Here is a 25,140-nt window from a genome sequence, read left to right on the forward strand (position 1 = left end):
AAATGATGGGAGGCTATAACACACATGGCATATATACATATCTGATGGGAATATTAGGAAGGAAAAGCCACGTGAGCTCCGGTGGACGAGAACCGGTTACCACGAAATATCTATGTGGGTGTTGCAATTTAGTATAATTCCAGTTTACCAATAACCATTGCTACCCTCTACTTTCTTATATACTTTTGTTAGTGCTCAATTGAAGCGTAAGCATGGTTTTGTCAAAAACAAAAGAGAGAGAGAAGCGTAAGCATGGCAGAGAGGTAACCTTGACAAGGACACGTCACCGCACCTCCAGTGGAATCACAAGTCAACTATCGATTAATAGTACCCCACACTAACGGTCATCTATAAGGAATCTCATCTAATTCAGGTATGCTATTAAAAAATGTTTAAGGCTCTATTTAGTTAAAAAAAATTTTCCTCAAAAACATAATATCGAATCTTTGGACACCTAAATAGAGTATTAAATATATATGGAACGATAACTAATTGCACAGTTACGAGAGAAATCATAAGACGAATCTTTTGAGCCTAATTACTACATGATTAGTCATATGTGCTACAGTAACTAATGTGCATTAATGATGAATTAATCAGACTTAAAAGATTCATCTCGCGGTTTCTAGGTGCGCCGTGAAATTCGCTTTTTTCGTTCGTGTCCGAAAACACTTTTCGACGTCCAGTCAAACGTCTGATGTGACACATAAAATTTTTCATTTTCTCGACTAAACCCCCCTAACCGTGTTTCATCGTTTGAATCAGTGTATGATTTTTGTTTCTGAAAAGTTCATTTGAACACTACACGAACAAATCTATAAGCTAAAATTTAAATCTTCAACATTAAATTTGAAGTTAATTTTAGGATTTTTTTTGCCATAGTCTATTTTCTAACTTAGCTTTTAGATCACTAAGAACACATATATAAGATTTTATTCACAAATTATTTTCATTTATAAATATCTCGTTTCGCCAAGCAATCACCCATGAGTTCCTCCTTTTTCCCACGAAATTGACATGATTTTCTTGAAATCTCATAAAATTATCACGAGCTTTCTCGTTTATGGGCCAGGCCCACTTCTCGGTACCATCGAGAAGGCCCATTTAGTAAGGGTCCACCTGTAGGCCTGAGCCCAAATGAAATCCATCTCCGCCTTCCATGTGGGCCGCTCGAAGAGAGAGAGAGAGAAGAGAGAGAAGAGAGAGAGAGGAGGCGAGGCGAGAATCGGCGGAGCTTTCCCGGCGGCGGCCATGTCCACGGCGGCCGCTGATCCAGCCGCCGCCGCCGCGGCGGCGGAGGTCACGAGGAAGGAGAGGCGGAGGGAGAGGAAGAAGGAGCGGCGCCGCCGCGCGCGGAGGGAGGCTGCGGAGGCCGCTCGGAGGGCGGCGGAGGCGCTTGCCGCCGACCCGGAGGAGGAGCGGCGCCTCCGGGAGACCGAGGAGGCCGAGGCCGACGCGTCCGAGCGCGCACGGCGGGCTTTCGAGGACGCGGAGCGCCGGTGGCTAGAGGCCGCCGCCGCCGCCGCGCGCGCGGCGGAGAAGGCCGCCGAAGCGGCAGCGGCTGCTGCTGCGGCTGCGGGGGAGGCGTCGACGGTTCCCGAGGACTCCTCCCGCGAGGTGGTATGTTGCTCTTTTTTCCCGATCACTAGCCCTTCTTCCATCCCTTTGATTCGATAAATGAATCGATGTGCTCCTAATTCTGCTGCTGTGATAGTGTGATGTGATGAAGTCATACTCATGACAATAACATGTAGTTTATGAAACAATAAGATGCATGTCTCATGTATGCGTGTGTTTTTTGTGAGGAGCAAATGGAGTGGAAAAACAGCACCCATATAATGTTAGTTGTTCGATGTGTAATTGTTGTGTAGCTTGTAGATTCTGTTTGACCATTTTATATCTGTTTATTTGCATCTTTTGGGCACATGTTCATCAAGGACTGTTCTAGCTAACTCAATGAAGACATAGCTTAATAATTTCATTTCATATTGCGAGTTTTAAATTCAACTTGGATAAACATGCTAAGTAGTTAGTTAGATGGTGGTGAGAGTGATTCTGTTCATTCCCACCCAGCCATTGCTCCCACCAAACCGGCTATTATTCCTTCAACTGATATGATTTGCTTATTTATTATAAATTTTAGCGTTCACACATTTGCGGGTATGGCTGCACTGCATGAGGCCCTGATGCTTCTGTAAAATTCTGATTTGTCTAGTGAACAAATGTGTGGTGTATGGCCTCCACTTTTCCTTACTCTATTAAATCTTGGATGAACAGTTGAACATTTTAATGTCTGGTTATAATTATCATGTTATGCAGTGTAAAGATGATGGAAATGAAAGTAAAGACAATGATGAATGGGAATATGTTGAAGATGGGCCAGCAGAGATCATATGGGAAGGAAATGAGATCACTGTGAAGAAGAAAATGGTAAAAGTACCAAAGAAAGCCAAGGAAAACCAGCCAATTCAACAGGTTCAACTTCTATATGGGACAAAGTTGCATTCATGTTTCCCCTTTGCTCTGTGAACCAGTTTTTTCATCTGAAGTGCATTCTAAAAATTTCGCAGGAAGATCGACCTACATCAAATCCATTCCCACCACAGTCTATAGCTTTTGCTTCACAGAAGACAGAATCTTCATTGTCAGCTCAGGAAGTACTTGAGAAAGTTGCTCAAGAGACTCCAAATTTTGGAACAGAACAGGCAAGCTCCATGATTATCTTGTCGGTTGGGTGGAGGGATTTACTTCTATTGCAACATTAGGAAGGAAATGCACTTCACTTGTATTAAACCTTCCTTTGCACAATTGTAAGATTACTGCTTATTTCTGTGTAGGATAAGGCCCATTGTCCATTTCACCTCAAGACAGGGTCCTGCCGCTTTGGAGTGCGTTGCAGCAGAGTTCACTTTTATCCTGATAAATCATGCACTCTGCTCATGAGAAACATGTATAATGGTCCAGGCCTTGCTTCAGAGCAAGATGAAGGGCTTGAGGTTTGTTAGAAGGCAATCTCTTGCAATTGGTATCCTGACACAGCATGTCATATTTGTTTGTCTTATTGGACAGTTCTTTAACCTGATAAAAGATTTCTTCCCCACCTACTACTGGTTTTTATGATTGTATTTCTTAATATTTGATAATAGAAAAATATTCTTATTCAAGAGTGCATCTCTCTAAATAACTATGATAGGAATACTGACTACTTTAATCATTTGCATTCTTTTCTTGGGTGTGCGGAAGATGTCTGTTGCTCTTCAAGAGTTTTTTCTTGACTTGTTGACTACTCTCAGACCTGTGACAGAATGCAAGTTCTTTGATGTAACTTCAGAACTTCATCTCAAGGAAAACAGTGCCCAAATCAGTTGGTTTCACTTGATTGAGGACGCCCCGAACTTTGATCTTCTCCTGTATCCTAAATTATGATGTCCGTGTTGTTGCTGAGATTTGTGTTTTGGTCTGTTGAAAGTATCTTCATGTATGCATTTGCATGTCTTGGGAATTATTGATAAAGCAGCTCCTTGACAATTCAGTAGTATTTGGGCATTTTAAACATGCTGACTATTAAGGAGTTGTTCTTTTATTGGAGGTATTTGATGACCATTAGGTGGAAGGTGAATCTGTTTTTAACATTTTTTGACATATATGAATTAGTGGTGGTAAACTAGTTCTTTGGAGATATCTAGTATTAATTTTCATCTTTACGCATTTGCATTTTTCTAGTTTTAATTCATAGATTCTCCTTTTGCATTTTATATGTTGGATTATAATTTTCAATAACATTCTCCAGTCTACAGATGAAGAGATTGAACAAAGCTATGAAGAATTTTATGAAGATGTGCACACTGAATTTCTGAAGTTTGGTGAACTTGTCAATTTTAAGGTTATTTTGTCCTGAGACTACTGGATTTTCTCTGTGCCAATGTTTTTGTTTGTCTGATGCATTAGTATTTCTTGTTTGCACTGTAATTGATGTATAAGGATCATATTTTTTCCACAAACCGAGAAACAACCAGGGTGTGTCTGCTAACTTGAATTCAGACATAAATCTAAACTGATAACAATTCCCAAACTGTTTTCACTGTTTGAACTTGAATGTTAAAGAACTGTCCACTAGTTTAACTTGTGTCTACCACTGGGAATCACATATTTGAACTTTAATACTACGAATTTTCATTTAAATTAAACAAAAAAAACAAGTTCTTTTCTTTTTTTTTTTTTGGGGGGGGGGGGGTAAAACCCTAGTGTATGTTCAGTTGAATCACTAGATGCCGCTTTCTACCTTGTTCCACACTACATGTTTGTCAACAAATGCAGCGCTTGGACTAAACATTTTATGTGCAGCTCAAGTGATCACTAAACTATGGGTCTCTTTATTCTTCGTCAGTTATTCCTAGAATTATTGAAGATCTTTGTTCATCTGAATTTAGATTTATGCATACTGTTTTTCTCTAGTACCTTGTCTATGCATATGTGTATATGTAGGTGTTGGTTAGTCTAATTGGAATTATATGGACAAACTTAGTTTCAATGGTAATTATTTTTATATTTTCTTAAGATCTAAAATTATGGCACATTGTCTCAATGATAATTCTTTAATATAAATGTATGGTACATTTATTTTATATCTTTCACAATGTATGGCACCATGCTAGTTCCTAATAGAAATGTTTACAAATACTACTTTTAGGTATGTCGAAATGGATCACTTCATCTTCGAGGAAATGTGTATGTGAATTATAAATCCTTGGATTCAGCTCTTCTTGCCTACAGCAGCATGAATGGACGGTATTTTGCTGGAAAGCAGGTAATTATTTTAATTCATTCTTCAATGTATTGTCAGTTTTATGCACAATCAGTACAATGAGGAGCGCTGTTGTTAATCCTTTATGTCTCAGAGAATCCTCCACATATTGTGTGGTCAAATAGGCTTGATTTTTTCCATGTGTTCTCTTTTATAGGTTGACATTGGATCTTTTTGCTCTGCAGATAACATGTGAATTTGTTGCTGTGACAAGATGGAAGGTTGCCATATGTGGTGAATACATGAGGTCGAGATTCAAGGTACCTGAAAAGCTGAAACTACAAATGTATCCTTTACTCAGTTGCATATCATACGTATCTAGCATGCCCTCAGCATTGATACTTGCCCAAGGAGAACTCAATTTTAAGAGGCCATCTTATGGATGAATTATATCACCTACGTGTTTTTTCACTCGCCTCCTGTTTAACAGACATGCTCACGAGGAATTGCTTGTAATTTTATTCATTGCTTTCGCAACCCTGGAGGAGATTATGAGTGGGCTGATTGGGATAACCCTCCTCCCAAATACTGGATTAGGAAGATGGCTGCTCTTTTTGGCCACTCAGATGATGCTGTCTATGGCAAGGGAAGTGATACCCCATGCTTTGACCATTCGTGGAGTTCAGATAGGAGACGAAGAAGTTATGATCCCAGGTACATGCTAGCTTTTCTTATAAGAAAGTCTAGAACAAGGTATGCTAATAGTATATTGTTTGATTCAGTAGGTACACACCAAGCAGATCTAGGAACGAAGATGTGCATAAACAACACTCGTCCAGAGATTATTCACACTCAAAGCAAGAGCGCAGAAGCCATACTGAGCACATTCGAGATAGAAGAGAATCATCTGCATCAGATAAGCATCGAAGTCGAGAGATTAAAGATAAGATTAGCAAATATTCTTCTAACATAGAGAGCGAAAGAGAGTCCCAGAAGAACGCACGTGGAGAAAGACATAGAAGTGCCCATGAAGAAAGACATGGAAGTGACCCTGGTGAGGGAGAAAAAGGAGACCATGGTAAAGTTAGGTTTAGGAATAACGGATCTGAACGGCAAGACAGTTTGGAGCCTGGATCTTCTGATAGGCATTTTGACTTCACCGACGCAGACAGCACCAAGAGTCCTTCAGGCAGCAAGTCCACTGGAACTGGCAGGCATCGCAGAAAGAGCAGGAGGCAATCCTTAGAAGATCCTAATCTTGAAAGGCACCGTCCCACTTCTCGCAAATCAACAGAAGAGCATGGCGCCAAAATGAGCTCAAGGCGTCGCTACATAGAAGACTCTTACCACGAGAAATATGATGGAAGAGGGCAATCTGTAGAACACAGGGATCACACTGATGCATCCGGTGATAGATGGGTAGCCACAAACAGTGATGTTGATTCAGACCTAGAGACTCGACATGAGAAGTCAAGCAGCAAACTGGAAAGGAAGGGTGATGCTCCATCAGATGCAGAAAAAACTGGGTATGAAAGGTCAAGCGGTAGAACCACCAAGAGCCGCAGGGAAAGGAAGCGTCAGAGTGGAAGCAGCAGTGAGCACGGCGACAGTGAAGAGGAGGTCACTTCAGATCAAGATGCTAGAGATATGAGCTCTGGTGCATGGAGGAGCCGATCGAGAAGCAGTGACGAGAAACTCTCATCGCACAGGTCAAGGAGAAAGAGAAGTCGCAGTAGTCACGATTCATAATGCCCACTGGTCATCTTCATTTCGACGCTACATTATGCCAACTTTGGCTTTGTGTATTACTAGAACACATCAAGTGTTCGAGCTATAGCTGATGCAGTATATTTATCTCCGCAGATGAGAGCTCCACCTTTTTCCATTGGTTTTTTAGAGAGCTTTCTCGATGCAGTAGATATAGCAATAATAACTGTACTAGGAATATCGATCCGAAAGTATGTATGCAACTCTCTAGTTTTATAATTGTTGTTTTCATAATAGTAAGTTAAATTTTTAGAACTTTGACTATTAATAATTTTTAAAATATTTAGTTTGAAAACATTAGGATAATCTGTGCTACTTTAAATGTGTCTAGTGGAAGTGACATCTTCCTTTCTATAATTTTTTTTGTAAATTAGCCTATAGTATTTCCTAATATTATGAAATAATTTATGTTTAGTTTAAATAAGTGATATTACTATAGTTGATAAAAAATTTCTATAACATTTCGTAATACATTTCCATAGCAAACATGAGTATTTTGCTAGTATGTATAGAAAATTATAAAGAGCTCTAACAGAATTAAGCATTTCTTTTATATATATAAGCCTCTATCCTACTATCAGGTATAACTACTCCATTTATGTCTAAGGTGTAAAAACATCTTTATATATATTTCTAGTACAAACTCTATACATATAGTTGTATCATTTATATGAGATTTAATATTGTCTATACTTTCTGTTTTCTGTTGGATGGATGCAGAAACAGTTATGAAAATGTTTTTCATTATGAACGTGAAGGAGTAGTTACACTTAATAGTAGTATCTAATTTTCATATATATATATATATAATTATAGTTATATTAGAAGATAATGTCGTTGTCTAAAATAAATTTTGACTACTAATAATTTTTAAAATACTAGCACGATGCTCGTGCTTCGCCACGGGAATAAAAAGACTTACTAAATATATTTATTGCACTTAATAAAAAATATTTTATATAAAATTTTATTGTATTCTAATTGACTTTTGTCTTTTGCATGCTACATCTGCCAGCTAAATCCTTGTTCCGTAGTATGGACAAGCACAATCTACGAAATATTTATCATTTATTTCATCGTATCTTTGTGTAACCAGTAACTTTCACTTGATTATACTTATAGGCTGATAAGCTAATGTGGTCAACTTTTAGAGTGGTTTTGCAAAGATCCAACCAATTCTCGCACCACTGCATCTCTACTCACGCTACCTGACAAGTGTAGCCCACCTAGCTGGGTCCCATGCCTGCGTCACCACTAAATTTTGACCTATCATTTCGCTAGCAGATCACTATTAATATATATTATAGATTATATATAATATGAGAAATAATCCAAATAGATCATGACGCAGAAAATTTGGTTGAAATCAAATATCTTTCCATGATTCACGTAAACAAAAATGCCTTCCAAAAATTTGTTGATCAAGATATTGGTCACTAATTCCTTCCAAAATGTCATAAGCGAATCAAAAAATGCGATCAATGGAAACAGATGATCTAATTGCTCCGGCTAAATGGAACCACTTAATCAGAACCAATCAGTAGCGCTAGTGACATGATTAAGCAAGCGGTAAACGTAATTAAGTAGCAACTAATTCAAGGAAGCATGCATCAATTGCGTCTTCCTCGCTACTGCTCTGACTGGCCGCCTAGCCGGACAGCTGGTTGTCGGCGTGGCTGCGCACGTTGGCCATGAGCTTCTCGAGCACCCTGGCGAACTCCGGCAGCTCCGCCTCCACGTCGGCCTCCCACCAGAACTGCCTATCGGCCTTCGCATCCGTGATCTTCTTCGCCACCTCGCGCAACCACGATTTCTCTACGGCGCAACCACGATTTCTCCGCGGCGACTTGCGACCTGGTGTCCTCCGCCGCCCTTCTTAACTCGTGGTGGTGGTGGTCGTCGCTGGCGACCCCCTGGACATGAGAAGGAGCAACAGTCGCGGCAGCGACGGCGTCGGGCAGCGCGTAGCGGCGGAGGACGGCGTCGACGGACGGATCGCCGAAGTAGAACGCACTGCGAGCCTCAGAAAGGACGACGACGGCAAGGCTTATACCGGTGAGGATGGAGAGCTCCGACACCAGCTGGCGACCCACTCAAACACGAACGACAGATGCGCTGCAGGATTCTGGACGGGAGACGACGTCATCTCTGCTGCTGCTGACCCACGAGTGTGTACCAAAAACGGAGACGAAGCAGATCAGACCATGCATCGCACGGGAGGAAAGAAAGAACCTGACGTTGTTGCTGCTGACGTTATCATGACGTCAGGATTACCACTTTTATAATAGTATAGATTAATTTAAAAACATTAGGATAACATGTATAGAAAATTTATAAAGATCAGTATAATAGAATTAATCATTTCTTTACTTCATATATATATATATATATTAAATTTAAATTATAGTTAAAGATAGATTTAGAAGACTATATCGTTGTCTAAAATAACAAGAATTATCAAACTAAAGTAATGGTATAATTAAACTTCTAAAACTTTGACTGCTAATAATTTTTAAAATATTTAGTCTGAAAACATAGATAAATTATAAATAGCACCATAATAGAATTAAGCATTTCTTTACTTCACATATATTTTTAATAGAAAATCATGGTTAAAGATAAATTTAGAAGATTATATCATTGTCAAACAATAAGAATTATCAATACGAAGAGAGTACTAAATTTAACCATAGCCATAGCATGCATCCGAGCATATGGCGCTAGGAAAATGCGCACTTATATTCATTCGAAATCTAACCGCCTTGAAACCCTTCGTGTCACTAACGAGCATATCGAACCACACAAGGTGCCTTTCCAGGACAGCATATGATTACGGGACAAAAAAGAAAAAAAAAAGCAGCCACCTGTCCACTAAAATTTCTGATAAACTACCGCTCAGTGATTCTTCTGCGGACACATCCTAGCCAGATGTAATAAAAAGAGGTAGAATGCAAGTTCACAAAAATACAATCCTGGGGTAGGATCGTTATGCGTTTTTGTCTGCAACCCTGCATCAATATCTGCATCAATCTCTTCATGTGTTGTCCTGAAGGGAGAGACCAAACAGTAACTTCCATCTCGTCCCACATTTGAATCTGCTCCCGTTCTAACGCTTTGTTTTGTCAAGAACCTCAATAAATCTCTTTGGAACTCCGTAATGATCAACAAGGTGCTTCGCAAGGTCATCGATGACTCCGCCTTGAACCAAGACTTCGTGCTGCCCCTTCTTACCTGGAATAACATGCCAAAAATGAAATGCTCTTTTATCATTAACAGATTTTCTGATTTGTTACTATCAAGAAATACAGGCCAGGGATAGGGTTATAATATAAGTCCAATAATACCTGGAAGCTCAGCTGTGGTAGTGCTGCAAGCAAATTTCTTTTGTAGCTCGGAAGCTAATGAGTCGGCGTCCATTAAAAAGCATTCCAATCCAGATAGCCGGGTCATCTTCTTGTTTCCTTGCCTTCTTTCTGTCATGATCTGAATAGTCCGTATGGCGCCCTTGCGAATGACCACCTCATTCTCTCTTGCTACTCTATGGTGAATTTGCATTCGGTTTAAAAACGTTGACCCCAGGTCTCTCTTGTGGATCTCAGTTGGGTATGCTGAACCCTTTTTAATGGCTCCTTTGTACAGAGCATCACATAATGCGGCATCCAAAATTACTTTGGCCTTGTCTGTCGGTTTAACCAAAATTTCCTTTTCAACATACCTGGTTCATAAGAGAACTTAAATTAGTCAAAAATGTGAATAAGAATCAACAACTTTGCACTCCACAAACATAGAAGCTCTAAAATGCATCTCCTTTCACAACAATCAATTACTTCTTCTTCTTCCTGAGAAAATAGTTCTGGAGACAAACCTGAAGGCTACGTCAGATGCTTCTGATGCACTATAATACTTGCCCGTGTCAGCTCCAACAGCCATAAATATGGGGTTAACATGAGAGCTTGGCTTGTAAATTTCTGCTACTTCCAGTTGCTTTGTGCTGCTTCCTTCGGCAACAACATTTTCACGCTGTTCAACAGGTTCCTGTACCTTCTTTTCTGGTTTAAAAGCCATGTAATCTGGATGCCCACGATTGATACCAAGCAACATGACCTCCTTTTTATACTTGTCCTCTTTTGCTGAAATCTGTGAAATGCATAAAGGAATATGGTAATATTATCGGTTATTTGTAAATCATTACTGTCTGATATGATATCACAGGTGAAGACATATACATCACCAGTTCTTTAAATCTTACATGTTCAAGAAAGACTGATCTTAATAACTAAGTTCTAATACATAAGCAACTGTTTCTTCAATTGTGAACTAATTAACAAAGTGGAGGTCAATAGAGTTTTTAAAAAATACCTGAACTACATAACGTTTGCACAGGTTTGTAAAAAATGATCACCCCAAACACATTCAACCTTGAACAGTTCCTACTATGCAATATACATATAAAATTCAGCATGCATGATACGCAAGCTCTATAGAACCTGACTGATGGAATGGCATGAAACAACATTAAAAAAATTCAAATAGCTGACAAGTCAAAAACGGAAATCCTTATGGAACACTGCATTATGTCATCAATTGTCACACAGACAGCAATATAGTAAATCCACTCAATGTATAAATTGTAAATTGTGGACACAAAGGGAACTAGAAAAAGTATGTGTACTATCTTACAAGGCCTGCAGCAGATTTTGACTGCAACCACTTGGATAACTTTTTGTGTGATGACTTCTTAATATCCAGAGTAACACCTGGAGGTCTGCAGGGGAGTACGTGATTTGACCTGAACAATACAAAGTGCAAAAGATAAATAGCAGCATAGATTTGAGTGAAACAAAGCTAGATCATGCAGATTAGTGGACAGTTCAAATCTTGGTCTTGCTAGTTGCTAAAGACAATCTAGCTAATTATTGAACCTTGCTTCCTCCATGTAAGGAAGTAGCAGTCATAACTAGCATATAATTTGCCAACATAATGTCCCAATACTCAAAAATCAGATTAAAACACAATTGTGCTACAATGATACAAATACTTGCAAATAATTTTATGTGAAGAAAAACTGAATCAGTAGAAAGCTGTAGAACTCATCAAATCCATAATTCACTGTAGAGGTATTAGATCTCTACGGATAGAACAATGGATCATATGAGAAATTGGAATTATGTACACATACATACCACAATGTACTTCCTGGAATAGGAAGGTCTTTATCTTTTATGCTCATGTGTAAAGCTTGCAGAAGACATTTGTCTAAAAGTGAGTCAATTTCTTCAGTAGACATATTCTGATGTTCCCTTTCCTCGGTTGGTTCCTCAGTAGCTCTGTCTTCAGACAATTTCACCTCATTCACACCAGCAGTTAAATCTTCTATGGCCTCAGCGTGGATGGGGTGATCTGTGGTATGACTCTCAGAAACATCAACTGCAGCTTCTTCACTTTCAATGGTACTGTCATGTATTCCTTCTGCATGATCTTCAGAAGAACCAGAAGGTTGAGACAGCGAAGCATAATTAGGATCTTCAATAACGATGTCATCATAAAATCCTTCATTTGGAACATAGCGACCATCAGCAGAATCCCTGCAACAAAATCTAACAATATTAACATAGGAAAGGCTAAGATCAGATGTGAGTTAAGATGTAGCCGTTGGACTTGCCATAATGAATCCTTAAAGTAATGTACAATCCGCAAAGCCTTGCCACGTAACCCTGCCTGTAAGGCTTCATTACTGCTTATAGTTGTGGCCCCAACCTGTGTTAAGCATGTAATGGCAATGAGACTCTTGCAGATATCCAGCATAATTTAATACTACAATTTTGGTCTTTGGGCAACCAAAATATAAAGGAAAGAAGAAAGAAGAGGAACTTACAGCAATTGGAGCAGGATTACCAGGAACCTTTACTGACCATGGCTGGCCAGCTTGAAAGGAAGGAAGCCCTTCTGGGGGTATGCTAATACCAGGAAACATCAGATCAGCACCCCCGAGTATGAAGCGTGAGACTTCACCACCCTTAAGCGTAAAAGCAGGCAACAGATCGGGAACCTTCCAGAGTGCATAAACTGCAATATTTTTCATCCATTAAACAATGTTCTCAATAATATTAGATTCACAACTAGTTTTGATTATAAGATAATAAGACTAGAGATGTCCCAAAGTATTTAACTTTTCGGATTCGGTCAATTCATAACTTCATTAAATATAAGCGAAAGGCATATTAAAGTATAACAACTCATATTGTGAACATTTTTGGATGTCGTTTGGATCATGTGGATTTGGTATCAGTTTTTAGAAAGCATAGGCAATCAATTGTTGTGTTTACATACTCGTTTGTTTGGATATCATAGATTAAAATGAATTCATAACATGGTGTTTGGTTTGAGATCATTACTAACAAGCATCAATACTCCACGATGACAAGAGTTACGAGTTCATGCTGTCGTACAATTAAGCTCTCAATCACAAAGCGATCCACATGTCGCTAAAAAGCATGAAGACAAGATAAAGGTGGATGGTATATAGTTTGGCTGGTTTTGTGGAGACTGCCTCAAGACCAGCAACAAGGAGATTGCCTTTTCTTGCAACCCAGGGATAAGACTAGACACAGCAGCCATAAATATGAATTGGCTCCTGCTCACTCATCATCAATATATATAGCTAGAAGAGGGAAGAATGGTAGGGAATATGGAATTATGGATTCAGATTTGCTTGGGTGCATTCACAACAAATACATTTTGCTATTTTACAAATTGCTAATTTTGCACACCTCTGGACTTGCCAAGAATAAGGATAAGGTAATCTTGTTCTTGCAGAAGAAAACATCTAACTAGTTACACAACAGCAAAACACAGGATGTCAAATCTTCAAAGAACGCTATTGGGGAGCGATAAAACTTTACTTATTCGAAGAGTATTACAAGAGAGTGGTCTCCTGATAACTATTTTTGGTTAAACTAGTGTTAGCAACATCCAAACATGATTTTACTGAAACCAAGTCTTAAGATATCTGATTCATTAAAATCTGAAATCCAAACAACTTCTCAGTTATGTAGGAAAAACTAATAAACACCGCTGCAAAAAAGGCATATAGTAACTGGAAATGAGAAACAGAAATGTCCAGCAATCCTTTGTTAACAATATTAAAGTATGTTTAGCACAATATTGCCTTTTCTCTTAGAATTGTATGTCCCCGTGCACTCTAAGGCCCCCTTTGATTCAAAGGAAATTTATAGGAATTTTAGAGGATTTTATTCCTGTAAGAATTTTTCCTACAAAGCCCCCTCGGGCTTCTTCGGATCATAGGAATTTTATAAGAATTTCAGAGGAAACAGTTCAATTTCTCCAAAATTCTCGTAAAATTCCTCCAAAACGAATAGGGCCTGAAACAAAGGAATGAATCCTATGAAATCCTATGAAATTCCTATGGAATACCTCTTCCTATACAAGTTTTGGAGGAAATTTAGCACGTGGTAGAACCTCTTGGAAAAAATTCTTTGTGTCTTTATCTCTCCTTAAATTCCTGTGGTCCAATCAAACGGTCATTCCTACGTTTTTCCTGTGTTTTGCAATCCTCTATTTTACACTTACATTCCTGTCAGAATCCTATGTTTTTCCTATTCCTCCATTTTTTCATTCCTGTGATTCAAAGGGGCCCTAAAGTCTAAACAATTGGCCCTTGTTCTATAACATTAATACATCAGTTGAGTGTCTATTGCAACCATGGTATGAAAAAACCTCTGTGCACAAGGTACCTAGAAAACTTAGTATGACTGAGAATTACCAACATCCTAGTCAACTTCTGTGTAGGATAGAAAAAGAAATCAGCACTCAACAATATGGATCGATGAAGCTAACCCACAAGTTATATAATAAAAATAAGCTCATTAGACAGGAGATATCCAAATTGCATTTAAGAAATTGATGATTATAGCAGTAAGGTACAGCACAGGAAGCATGGGCATGATTTAGATACTCTATTCTTAATGAGTTATGTGCATAAACAACAAAAACTGAGCTTCAAACATGACTACAGCAAAAATGATATTAACAAAATTGAGCTTGCCAGATGTAAATAAAAGTATTAATCAAGTAGAAATAAAGTTTACAGACCTGTTGGAAACAGCTCATGGCCTCTTCCATCAACATCAAAAAGCATTGGGAACTCTCCCTCTATGCCATATACAAGAACCCTATTTGGGTACTTAGCAACTGTTACCTCCACCTGTACATAAAATGGACCAAAAGGAACTCATCGTAAGAGCTTGAAAGTTGATAGTAATAGTAGGTTTCTCTAAAAAATTGCAATTCCTCTCTGTACTAAAGCAGGTAAAAATAACGGGCAAGAGGGATCCAGTTGATGCACAACAAAATTAAAAAAAAAGGATGCATGACACATAACTCCACCACAATCGCATGGGAAGTATTTTAATCTTCTTTAGCAAGGATAAGAGCTCTAACCAGTGTGCTAATTGTGGAGCTCAAACCGTGCAATATAAGTTCAAAATCTGGTAGCGTGTCACAATGATATACTCATATAATTAAAAGAAGTCAATCACCTTGGGAGGAAGGATGGCATCAAGATCAGCATCAGATGCTTGTGGGAACCTTTCCTTGGCAGTCCTTCTCAGCTTCTTTTTGTCAGCCCCTGACAAACGCTGTAGAGCTTTAACATCAACATGTTTCTTGAACATGGCTTACCAAACCCGAATGTCAGCTGTAAACAAACATATTGATTAGGAAATTAAATGCAGAAGACAAAAGTGGACATGAACAAAATAGACAAATAAGCAATTGTGACGAACAGCAAAAATTAGCCTGCTGCAATGATAGGGTTTACTTAACATAGGCACATTCAAACAAAAAAAAAAAGGAGAGAAAAAATGTGGACTATGTTGTACTCCTAGGCATGCCACACAAATCATTTCACTATGAATACGGGCCTTCGAAGTTCGACATCAAACCTATCCCATCTCCTCCTAGACTCCTAGTCTTAGTACAATTGGCCTCTTACGAGGGTAAAAAAAAACTAGCTTTCGTCCTAATCAGGCCGCAAAAACCAACATCTCATCTTACACATCTAATTGAATTAGATTGGATGGTACAACTAGGACTCTAGGGGCACGAATATGATTTGTAATCAGCAATCCAATCCGTCCACAATAAACCAAGAAACCACAGCATCACCGCATCGCAGAACAAACCCCAGAACCCAGGCGCAAGCAACAGACCACCACCACCACCTACTAGGCTACTACTACAACTACAAGGCATGAATCGAGAGAGAATACAGAGAGGGAGATCAGATGGGCCCGTTCGTTACCGGCGGCGAGCCGTAGGCGGTCGGAGCGGGAGGCGGAGGCGGAGGCGGCGATCGAGCGAGCGAGAGGGATCGAGAAGGTTCTCGAAACCAATGCGCCTCGCGGCGGAGGCAACGTGGAAGGAACGGAAGAGATAGCGGCGGCGGAGGGGGGTAAATAGGCCGGGCCGTGTCGTGTCGCGGGCCCTAACGTGGGCTTCTCGGCCCACGAGATGGTGGGGAAAAATATCGGGAAACCCCAAACCCCCCCGCACCGCACGCGAGGAGAGAGAGGATGACGGCGGGGTCCAAGGGCGGCGGGGGCGTGGCGGCGGCGCGGGCGGCGGCGGCGGGGCCGAGGACGGTGCTCATCACCGGGGTGAGCAGGGGGCTGGGCCGCGCGCTCGCGCTGGAGCTCGCGCGGAGGGGCCACGCCGTCGTCGGCTGCGGCCGCTCCGCCGACCACGTCCGCTCCCTCGAGGCCGAGATCGCCACCCCAGCACGCCACTTCCTCACCGTCGCCGACGTGGTAATCTCACCTCGCTCGCCCCGCCCGCTTCCTCCTCCCTCGCGCGCGCCCGTCGTGAGTTTTTTTTTTTTGTGTGTGAAATGGATAGGGCGTGAACCGTAGACCTAACCATTTTTGGTCGGCTGGATACATTGAATTCCGCAGCAATAACGGCGTAATCTTAGCTTAATCGTGAGCTAGAAGACGATGTGCTATTTGGACGTGCTTCTTAGGCAGTCAGGCTATTTCGTTCGTCCCATTTGGGATTTTCGTGGTTTCGTTGCTTTGCTGATTGAGAATTATGCCCTATGAATTGGCTGGCCTAGGTTAAATTTTTTCATTGAAACACAAGACAACATGGTATGGATGCCAATAGAATAGCTTATGAAGGTGCTTTCATTTTTCCTTAATTCTTTGTTTATAAGAAGAATGCAGAATGTAACTTGTCCTATGTTGTACGAGCTTACTATATTTAACATTCTTTTCTTGTTGTCAAGTTATGTTATATGCTTCTATTGTAGAGGTAACTTGGCTATGTTCTACGAGCTTAATATATTTAACATTCTTTTCTGGTTCTCAAGTTATGTTACATGCTTTTGTTGTAGAGGTCTGACAGCAACATGGCCGAGTTGGCAAAGGCTGTTGTGGAAAAGAAGCAAGTTCCCGATATCATAGGTTGGTTATTTTTTCCACTCAAAGGCAAACTTACACCCTAGGTCATCTGCAAGTAGATGATCATATATGTTCTCTTTATTGGAGCTGATTGTCTCTTTGTACACCCTTTCTAATATATATTAGAGGAATCTTTCAAGAAGTCTAACCTGTTGAGGTTGTGGCAGTAAACAATGCTGGTACGATAAACAAGAATAACAAGACATGGTGTGTTCCAGCAGAAGAATTCGATACAGTGGTGGATACAAATATTAAAGGAACAGCAAACGTACTCCGTCATTTCATACCCCTTATGATAGAGAAGAAACATGGGATTATAGTCAATTTGTCCTCAGGTTGGGGTAGGTCTGCTGCTGCAGAGGTAGTAGATTGTGAACTGTGTTAATGCTGGTTTCTTTCTTTGCATGCAAAATTTTCATGCATACTGAACTACATATTGGTGTTTCAGGTTGCCCCATATTGTGCTTCAAAGTGGGCAATTGAAGGTTTAACACGCTCCTTAGCAAAGGAGCTGCCTCCTGGATTGGCAGCAATTGCCCTTAGCCCTGGTGTTGTGAATACTGACATGCTTAATTCATGCTTCGGAAGCTCGGCTGCGTTATACCAATCAACTGAACAATGGTAATTGCTAAACCTTTTTTGGCTGTGCTTGTTTTCACCCACTCCCTCAAGTCTCCATTATTCTGGAAATGAGTAAAACCTGAACAAACGATAGGTGGTCACACTAGATACAGTCATATAGAAGTAGATGTGATGGCTCATATGAGACTCCTAGGAACCAGGGAATGTTGCATACAGCTGTAATACTTCAGCATGGTTACTGGTGCATGAATCATTCTATTGAACCAACTTCCTGAGAAAATCATTTCTTTTACTGCAGCATTCAACAAGGTTACCGTGTTTGTTTTTATGGTCTGTACTAATCCTCTGTGGCCATTCCAATAATGTCTAAAATATGCTTATTCCCCTGGTCCTGTCATTCCAAATACACAAGTCAAAATGGGTCATTCTTTTTGGAACCCTGTTTCTGTAGAAAAGCCAACAGTTTTCCATACCCTGATTGCAGTTACAGGTGCTAAATTGCACTCTTTGAAAATATACCCCTGGACAAGTGGACATCGATTGCAACCCACAATTGGTAATAGATGCTGTGCCCATGATGCTCTGAACTGCATAACAAGTATACAGGAGGTTGTGCTTAACCAATCCTAGAGAGTGGTGAGATTTTCAGGTGTAAGAAGTGGCCCTGAATAACCTGTTAGGCTAGTGCTTGCATTGCCATTGTTTCCAGATCATCCTATATTCCTATACCATACAGATATTGTCCTTTCACAGCTATTAATAACTCAGTTATACTGATTTATCACAACCATTAATAACTCAGCTATACTGATTTAGAGTACAAAATCATATGCTTTTCACTGATCAACGTGGGAATTTGAAGCATTTTTATTAATGCGGGAATTTCTAGTTTTTTTACCTAATAGAATTAAGGCGGGCTCTCCTAGGAGAGCCTCTGTAGTATAAGCACATGTTCTTGTCTTTTTGCCAGAGGATATGATTGTTGAGGGCTAGCTGCGTTGCTTATACTTTATCCCAAATGTGTGGAATCATACACCGCACAGGTATTATTGAGGGCTTGCATAACCAGGGAACCTTGAATGTTATCCAGTTGACCACATCTAAAATCTATCTTACATATGATCTTCTTAAGTGCTGATGCATTTTTTATTGCTTCTGAATGCAACCAACATGAACAAGGAACCGTGAATAAGTAGGTGCCCTAGCCGTGGCCCACTAATATAACTGGCATGATCCATGACAGCCTTTCAATATAGTGTGAAGTTGTTGGCGACACTATCTTTGTATGCAATACTTTTAGTTGCAGGTGACTATAAGTAATATTTGTCAGATTAACTAGAGGATGCCTTCCCTTTTTTTCAGGGCACCCAAAGCAGCTACGATGATACTAAGCCTCGCACTGGACGACAATGGTTCATCGCTCACCGTATGATGCTGCAGCAAAATCCATATGCCGGACTAATCTCTGATGGACTGAGTGGTAGCTCTTAACTTTGAAACTGTTGTGCAACATTTATGTTTGTAGTTAGATCGAAGTGACAGCGCGCTAATGGCAGTAACACTCCGTTGCTGGGCTTTGCTTTCTATGTGTACTGCCGGTTCGCTGTCACACAGTGATTTCTGTACCGTATATGGACGATGCAGCTGTGAATGTGTATGGATGGCATGCGTTATTTCTCCCAGATTTTGCGAAGATGTTCTCCTTTTTCCTTCATTGCCATTTGTTTGTGCGATCTTGTACAGTAATCTTATCTCTGAGACAAAGATAGGCACTGTACAACACCAAGAACAGTTATCCAGGACGAATCTTATCTTTCAACATAAAAAAAATGGACCGTGTGTTAATTACTATAGCTCTTAATTAGCTTTTGCATGAATCCTGATCACACTACAGTTTTGCTCCTATCTATACCTAATTAATCACTGCTCCCACAATTACTGCCACATTATGTAGATAGATCTGCTCAGGCGCATAGTGGCTGCAGTTATGCGCCAGTACCATTCCGATCTAATAACACCACACCACCATGGAATCCTGGGTTGCTACTGCTGCTAGCAAGACTGAAACAACAGTGTGGCTGAATGATGAGGAGCCCAAACACTAGTGTACTGTTGCCATGAAGGAAGATCTTGCAGCTGTAGCTTGCAGTGCCTGACTGCCTGCCTACCCTACTGGCCTTGATTTGCTGTTTTAACTCCAAAATGTACTGTGTCCAGGCTGCCCATGTTTCATTTGCTAGTCCAATAAAAATTACCTTAAGATATCGGTACCTTACGTTATCAAATATTTTCTAATTGTTGGATCTAACAACGTCTATCCTATTTAACAGATCCAATGGTAAAAAACTGTCTATCCTATTTAACAGATCCAATGGTAAAAAACGATTTGGTATCGTATCGGTATCTCAAGATTTACGCAGGAGCAAATATCTTCCCTCTCTCCTCTCCATCTCTCCCCCCTCCTGTGCAGTGCAGAATGCAGATCCATCACTTTGCTCTGTTCCAACTTGAAAGCATCGTACGTACCTACGCACTCCTCAGGGGAGCACAGGTATGTGTATGTGTATGCATCGTCAGCAGCAGCAGGCTCTCTGTATCATTCTCATTGACTCCTCTTGTGCCTCTCCTCACACATCATGATGTGGTCCTTGAATTGAAACTGTGGCATCTTTTTTTTTTTTTGCAGGTCAGGAATCGCTGCAAATCATACACACGCTGGCTACTGGATGCCGGTTGTCGATTTGGGGGTAATCTCTCTACATTTGTATTGTGGTCAGATCACTCTGTCTGGTGGTAGTTATTAGTGTTGTTTTCTTGATCTGATCATAAATACATTGACGTCCTAGAAATGCGTATAGTTCGGATCATAGAAAAGTTGGTAAGAGCATGTTCAATGGTAGAGCCTATTATTGGCTCTATCTTAAGCCACGTCAGCAGAAAAAACTTCTCATATAAAAGACAATCTTTTAAGCTGACTGTTTATATTCCATCTGATCAGCATCTCTAATTAGAGTCTAATTATAGTCAACACACATACAAAGCAGATTTTCTGGTTATCTCCTCGTTTTATGTGCCAAGAGTTGATGTTTTGCTGACTCCATGCAAAACAACCACTTTTCTCTTTCTTATCATCTCACTCTTCCACGTCAGCGAGTATGCAACGATAGAGACGACAATGAGAGTCCTTTGTACGTGCTCTAAATATGTTGTCTTAGTTATGTAAATATGTCATAGGTAAATATGAAACATAATTTCATGATACCAATTTATTCATTTTAACTATAGTCTAGATTATTACCCAGATTCAAAACTAGATAGCTACATAGTCGTAGCTAGGTTTCTCAATTTCACGGACAGCTCTAAGGGGTGGTCCTTATGGGCCCAGAACCATTCTAAAAATATATATAGTCTAGCTACGGTGAGTTAGACTCACGGGCTACTCTTTGAGCCAGGGTTCAAAAACACATCAAATCGTTTCCAAATTTAGATTTGTATGGCTCAATAGATTCTTTACATCAATATCTTATAGCACGCAATTTTTTTATTTTTTGAGACTTTTAAGTATTTGTTTTCAAAAATAAATTTTTTTTGCATGTTATAAGAATTTGATATGAAAAATTTATTGAGCCATATAAATAAAAATTTAAAGATGATTTGATATATTTTTGATACTGACTCATGACTCACGAAGCAACCTGTGCATCGTGACTCAGTAGGTAGACTAATCTCTCTATATAGGTATGTATATATGCATATATGTATGTGTAAAAAGGGGAAACTAACTCCTCCGAAGAGAAAAAAAAGAGAGAGAATGCTCTCTTAATAAGTAAAATTTTGATTAATTTTAAACTTATATTGTATATTCGATATGGTATATTTACGGTATTTAAACAAATTTATATAGGTTGGATCACCTAAACTTAGGATCCTAGATACGCTACCGCTGGACTTCTCAATACTTACCGGCTGTCATTCAGAATCTTCAGTTTTCTGAACAGGACCCTGGTATGTTTCCTCCGATAGAAGATGATCAATTGTTCACACTGTTCTGGCCTCTGGGTGAACTATACTTGTTGAACCATGTTCTCAGCATGCTTCACAGTGATTATACAACAACTCATGCTCAAGATGTTACAAGGGTATATATATAGAAAGAAACTATTAATTAGACACACATATACTGTTTTCCTTTCTCCATTATCAAAGATTACGATGTGCTAAGGGCATTCCCAACCCAATGATTAGGATGGTGTCTATAGCATTAAATAAGTTATTACATAGAATAAAAAATGACATGGCAAGTGAATAAATGAGAAAAGAGAATGAAACCATATCTCGTTTCTACATAACATCTAAGATATCATGTGAGATAAGTAGCATTAAATTTAAGTGTGGAATAGTGATATTTGTATTGAAAGAATAGTGGCTAGTACTGATTTCTTAATGATAAGAAGTTTATAGAAACCATATCTAATATTATGGGTTAAAAATGTCCTGATACAGGAGATCTGGTCAACCCATGTCCCATGCAGCGTGCGGTGCAGAGCAGGTGGACGTCTACGTCCACCCACCCAGAGAGAGAGAGAGAGAACAAAAGGAAGGGGAAATAAAAACAGCTTGGGAGAGAGAAGCTTCTCCAGACAGTTGCATCAGCGTATCAAATCGAGATCAGGATTAAAAACGACATCAGATGCCCACTCAAATCATGCGTTCTTTATACAAATGAGCAAATTGGAAGGAGAGGAGAGGAGAGGAGAGGAGGGGATTATCTCAGCCAGTTTGATCGTTCTGATCTCTCTCTCTCTCTCTCTCTCTCTCTCTTCAGCAAAATAATTAATTAATCTACTACCACATAAATAAACTCTGAATGATTAACCCGGTTAGAATAATCTCTTGAGAAACAAATAGTAACAATCTACTGCCTAGAGAAAATTAAGTAGAAAGATCTTTAGCTGAGCTGCTGCATGCATGGCTGTTGGGAATATAGCTGGGAGAAGAGCAACGGCAGCCATATGCTTTTATCCCTGAGCTTGAGTTGTTACAGCTTTAGCTGGGAGGAGATCATCATTCATCCAATTTAGTTGAACTTCTGTGTGTGCTTGAAGATTGTTTTTAGTTGTCTCGGATAAATCCACTCTATGCCACTGAGTTTCATCGATCTTTTTCTTTCTTTTTCACTTCCTTTTTCGATAACGGAAATCAATCTGGTCTTCATGCGCACCACAGGGAGAGGAGGCTGCCATTGGACCATCTGTGGAGGAGATGGCTCAGGCACAGCACCGCGTAGGCGAGCAGGATGAACTTGAAGATGATCTGGAAGTAGTGTGACACCTCGAAGCTGGAGGCATTCATCACCTGCACAAAAAGAAAACGAAAACCTCGTCAACATGTTTGGGACGGGCAAGCTAGCAATCTGATCAAGAAATGTGATAATGGTAGATGTGAGGAGAGAGAGAGAGAGAGAGAGAGGAGTCTTGCCATGGCTAGGCCTGCCAAGTGTGATCTCTGCTGCTCCGGAGTGGCAGCCACCTTCTTGGCCGTGTGATCTGAAGCCATCTTCTTCCTGGTGGTGGTGCTGCTGCTGCTCAGGGTGTTGCACCGGTCATCGTCAGCGGCGGCGACGGCGGCCGCTGCCGCGCTGCCCTTCGGCCGGACGCCGGAGCATTTTCGGAGACGCTGGACATCATTGATCTTGAGGGGCTTTAGGATGAAATCCTCAGCACCGGCTGTCAAGCATCTGCTTTTTACCCAAAAGGAGGAGGGGGTTGCATGTTAGTGCTGATGCACACACAAATCCGGCTTTTTCGGCTCTGAAAAGCTGTGCAAATCTTGGCTTTCAGAGAAGCCCTTAAAACCGTGCACAGTGCAATTCCAGAGTGCAAAAGCAGCTTTCATCAACATATACTTACAGTATCTGCAGCTTCGCACGAGTTGAATGGTTGCAATGACAAAAGAAAGAAAAGGAAGAGGTGCCAAGAACTTCACCTGCTGATCCTCTGGGGCTCATTCTCCGACGACATGACCACCACCGGGATCGGATTCGGAGAGCTCAACGCCTGAGAATTTTCAGAAACTCAAAGTTACTGCTACAATTCAGCCGAAAGAAAAAAATGAAAGAAAAAAGATTTGAAGATAGAAAGTTGCATGGTTGATGCTTCCTCTCACCTTGATGGCTTTGAGAAGGTCGTATCCTGTCATCTCCGGCATGCAGTAGTCAGTCAGCACGATGTCGATGGCTTCCTCCTGCAAGATTTGCCCATTTCAGAACCCAGCATCTTTAATCATCATCTCTCCATCGTAGTTGCAGACTAAGAAGAAAACACGAAAACAAAATAAAAGTTTCATTTCCGATTTGATGATGATGTGCCACTACAGATGAGATCACCAGCATGGCATCTCACTGTACGGCAACACGAGTTCATCAGTGATGGGCTCAACAAAGTGCTGCAGGGCAGTGGTGGTAATGGACTTTTTTCATCTCCATGAACAGAGCCTGACGTTACGATTGAGTCGGAGTGAGATCGATTTCGTTAACCCTTAATCCATACCTGTGAAAACCATTTCAGATTTACGTGCAAAAAATTCCTGAACCAACCTAAACCGCAGCAACTCGCATATAAATCCTAGTATATATATGTGCCATACTCGTCCTGGAACAAAGAAAAAAAGCAAAAATCCTTCCGTTTTTGAGATGAAAAAACTGATGAACAGTCTTCAGTTCGTGCAGCAAAGATCCATCAAGCATGCAACCCAAGAGAGTTTTACTGAATTTGTCCAATATCTGTCACAAGTTATATATTTGGTGGCTCAAATTTACCGCAAAGCAAAACCTGAGAAAAAAAAAGGAAATTCCCGAAATTTTGTTTATACTCATACAGCACGATCGATCGAGACTCGAGAGACCCAGCAAAAAGATTCTCGTGAATTCGATCTCACAAACCAAAGCAAACAGCAAGAACAGCGAACACGCAGGAGTGCACGACGCGGCGGCCGGCAATGCCGGTGTGCTGGCGGCTGCGTTTCGGGGGGAGGGGCTATATAGGGGGAAGTGAGGAGGAGGGGGGGAGGGGGGGGTTACGTACGCTGGCGCCGTCAGCGGCCGCCGCCGGCGAGGAAGGGCCGAGATGGTTCCGCCGCTGGCCGAGCAGCTCCATGGCCTTCTTGCCGCTGTCGACGGCGGTCACTGGAGGAGCCAACAACGACGATCAGGCGGCGGCGGGCGAGCGTGCAGGCAACGAGGGGTAGGGGGTGAGGAGAAGAGATGGGGGGGGGGGGGGAGGGGGCCGACGGAGCTGACCGTGGAAGGGCGCCGCCTCGCCGCCGCCGCAGCAGTGCGCCCGGAGCAGCAGCTCCACGACCCGCCTGTCCACCGGCGAGTCGTCCACCACCAGCACCCTCACCGCCGCCTCCGCCCCCATCCTCACACACACACACACACACCCTCTCTCGCAGCCCAACCACGCAGCAGCAGCAATGGCCGCCTCGCCGCCGCTTCGCCTTCCTCGCGTGTATTTGAAAGAGCAGAGGAAGCGAGGCCGAGGCGAGGCGAAGGGCGCGCGCGACGCGACG

At 41.0% G+C, this 25,140-nt stretch overlaps 4 protein-coding genes across 4 annotated transcripts; 2 read left to right on the forward strand and 2 right to left on the reverse strand.

Moving 5' to 3' along the window:
- Nucleotides 1-1,251: 1,251 nt before the first annotated feature.
- LOC102717679 (zinc finger CCCH domain-containing protein 16) lies at nt 1,252-6,744 on the forward strand. Its single transcript, XM_040520882.1, has 9 exons — nt 1,252-1,617; nt 2,320-2,475; nt 2,571-2,705; nt 2,838-2,996; nt 3,791-3,883; nt 4,691-4,807; nt 4,990-5,064; nt 5,235-5,458; nt 5,530-6,744. Exons 1-9 carry the CDS (start codon nt 1,252-1,254, stop codon nt 6,491-6,493), a joined length of 2,289 nt encoding a protein of 762 aa, XP_040376816.1. The 3' UTR covers nt 6,494-6,744.
- A 2,508-nt stretch (nt 6,745-9,252) lies between these two features.
- Nucleotides 9,253-15,928, reverse strand: LOC102718518 (eukaryotic translation initiation factor 2D). The gene is made up of 10 exons (XM_006647319.3): nt 15,834-15,928; nt 15,070-15,227; nt 14,624-14,735; nt 12,387-12,577; nt 12,174-12,268; nt 11,695-12,096; nt 11,192-11,300; nt 10,377-10,648; nt 9,856-10,226; nt 9,253-9,742 (listed from the first exon to the last, which is right to left on the reverse strand). The coding sequence occupies exons 2-10, from the start codon at nt 15,202-15,204 to the stop codon at nt 9,618-9,620; spliced, it is 1,812 nt and encodes a 603-aa protein (XP_006647382.1). The 5' UTR covers nt 15,205-15,227; nt 15,834-15,928; the 3' UTR covers nt 9,253-9,617.
- A 161-nt stretch (nt 15,929-16,089) lies between these two features.
- Nucleotides 16,090-19,251, forward strand: LOC102700216 (NADPH-dependent pterin aldehyde reductase). The gene is made up of 5 exons (XM_006648681.3): nt 16,090-16,338; nt 16,923-16,992; nt 17,157-17,350; nt 17,438-17,610; nt 18,934-19,251. Exons 1-5 carry the CDS (start codon nt 16,105-16,107, stop codon nt 19,001-19,003), a joined length of 741 nt encoding a protein of 246 aa, XP_006648744.3. The 5' UTR covers nt 16,090-16,104; the 3' UTR covers nt 19,004-19,251.
- A 2,997-nt stretch (nt 19,252-22,248) lies between these two features.
- On the reverse strand, nt 22,249-25,082 carry LOC102700501 (two-component response regulator ORR2-like). Its single transcript, XM_040521415.1, has 6 exons — nt 24,869-25,082; nt 24,654-24,754; nt 23,737-23,814; nt 23,557-23,627; nt 23,050-23,308; nt 22,249-22,926 (listed from the first exon to the last, which is right to left on the reverse strand). Exons 1-6 carry the CDS (start codon nt 24,987-24,989, stop codon nt 22,783-22,785), a joined length of 774 nt encoding a protein of 257 aa, XP_040377349.1. The 5' UTR covers nt 24,990-25,082; the 3' UTR covers nt 22,249-22,782.
- Between the last annotated feature and the right edge of the window lie 58 nt (nt 25,083-25,140).

This window comes from Oryza brachyantha, chromosome 2 (assembly GCF_000231095.2).
Source record: "Oryza brachyantha chromosome 2, ObraRS2, whole genome shotgun sequence".
In the NCBI taxonomy this organism is placed as follows: domain Eukaryota; kingdom Viridiplantae; phylum Streptophyta; class Magnoliopsida; order Poales; family Poaceae; genus Oryza; species Oryza brachyantha.

Bases quoted from the DNA above. Each gene is read 5' to 3' on its own strand.
- LOC102700501 (XM_040521415.1), bottom strand. From the start codon at position 24,989: ATGGGGGCGGAGGCGGCGGTGAGGGTGCTGGTGGTGGACGACTCGCCG. The intron at 23,309-23,556 runs GTGAAGTTCTTG...GGTAAAAAGCAG, and splicing joins GAGCCCCAGAGGATCAGCAG to ATGCTTGACAGCCGGTGCTG. The intron at 22,927-23,049 runs GCAAGACTCCTC...CTTTTTGTGCAG, and splicing joins ACTTGGCAGGCCTAGCCATG to GTGATGAATGCCTCCAGCTT.
- LOC102718518 (XM_006647319.3), bottom strand. From the start codon at position 15,204: ATGTTCAAGAAACATGTTGATGTTAAAGCTCTACAGCGTTTGTCAGGG. The intron at 12,578-14,623 runs GTCTGTAAACTT...AAAATATTGCAG, and splicing joins CCATGAGCTGTTTCCAACAG to TTTATGCACTCTGGAAGGTT. The intron at 12,269-12,386 runs GTAAGTTCCTCT...TGCTTAACACAG, and splicing joins GTAATCCTGCTCCAATTGCT to GTTGGGGCCACAACTATAAG.
- LOC102700216 (XM_006648681.3), top strand. From the start codon at position 16,105: ATGACGGCGGGGTCCAAGGGCGGCGGGGGCGTGGCGGCGGCGCGGGCG. The intron at 16,993-17,156 runs GTTGGTTATTTT...AGGTTGTGGCAG, and splicing joins GCAAGTTCCCGATATCATAG to TAAACAATGCTGGTACGATA. The intron at 17,351-17,437 runs GTAGTAGATTGT...TTGGTGTTTCAG, and splicing joins GTAGGTCTGCTGCTGCAGAG to GTTGCCCCATATTGTGCTTC.
- LOC102717679 (XM_040520882.1), top strand. From the start codon at position 1,252: ATGTCCACGGCGGCCGCTGATCCAGCCGCCGCCGCCGCGGCGGCGGAG. The intron at 3,884-4,690 runs GTTATTTTGTCC...TACTACTTTTAG, and splicing joins GTGAACTTGTCAATTTTAAG to GTATGTCGAAATGGATCACT. The intron at 5,065-5,234 runs GTACCTGAAAAG...CCTGTTTAACAG, and splicing joins ACATGAGGTCGAGATTCAAG to ACATGCTCACGAGGAATTGC.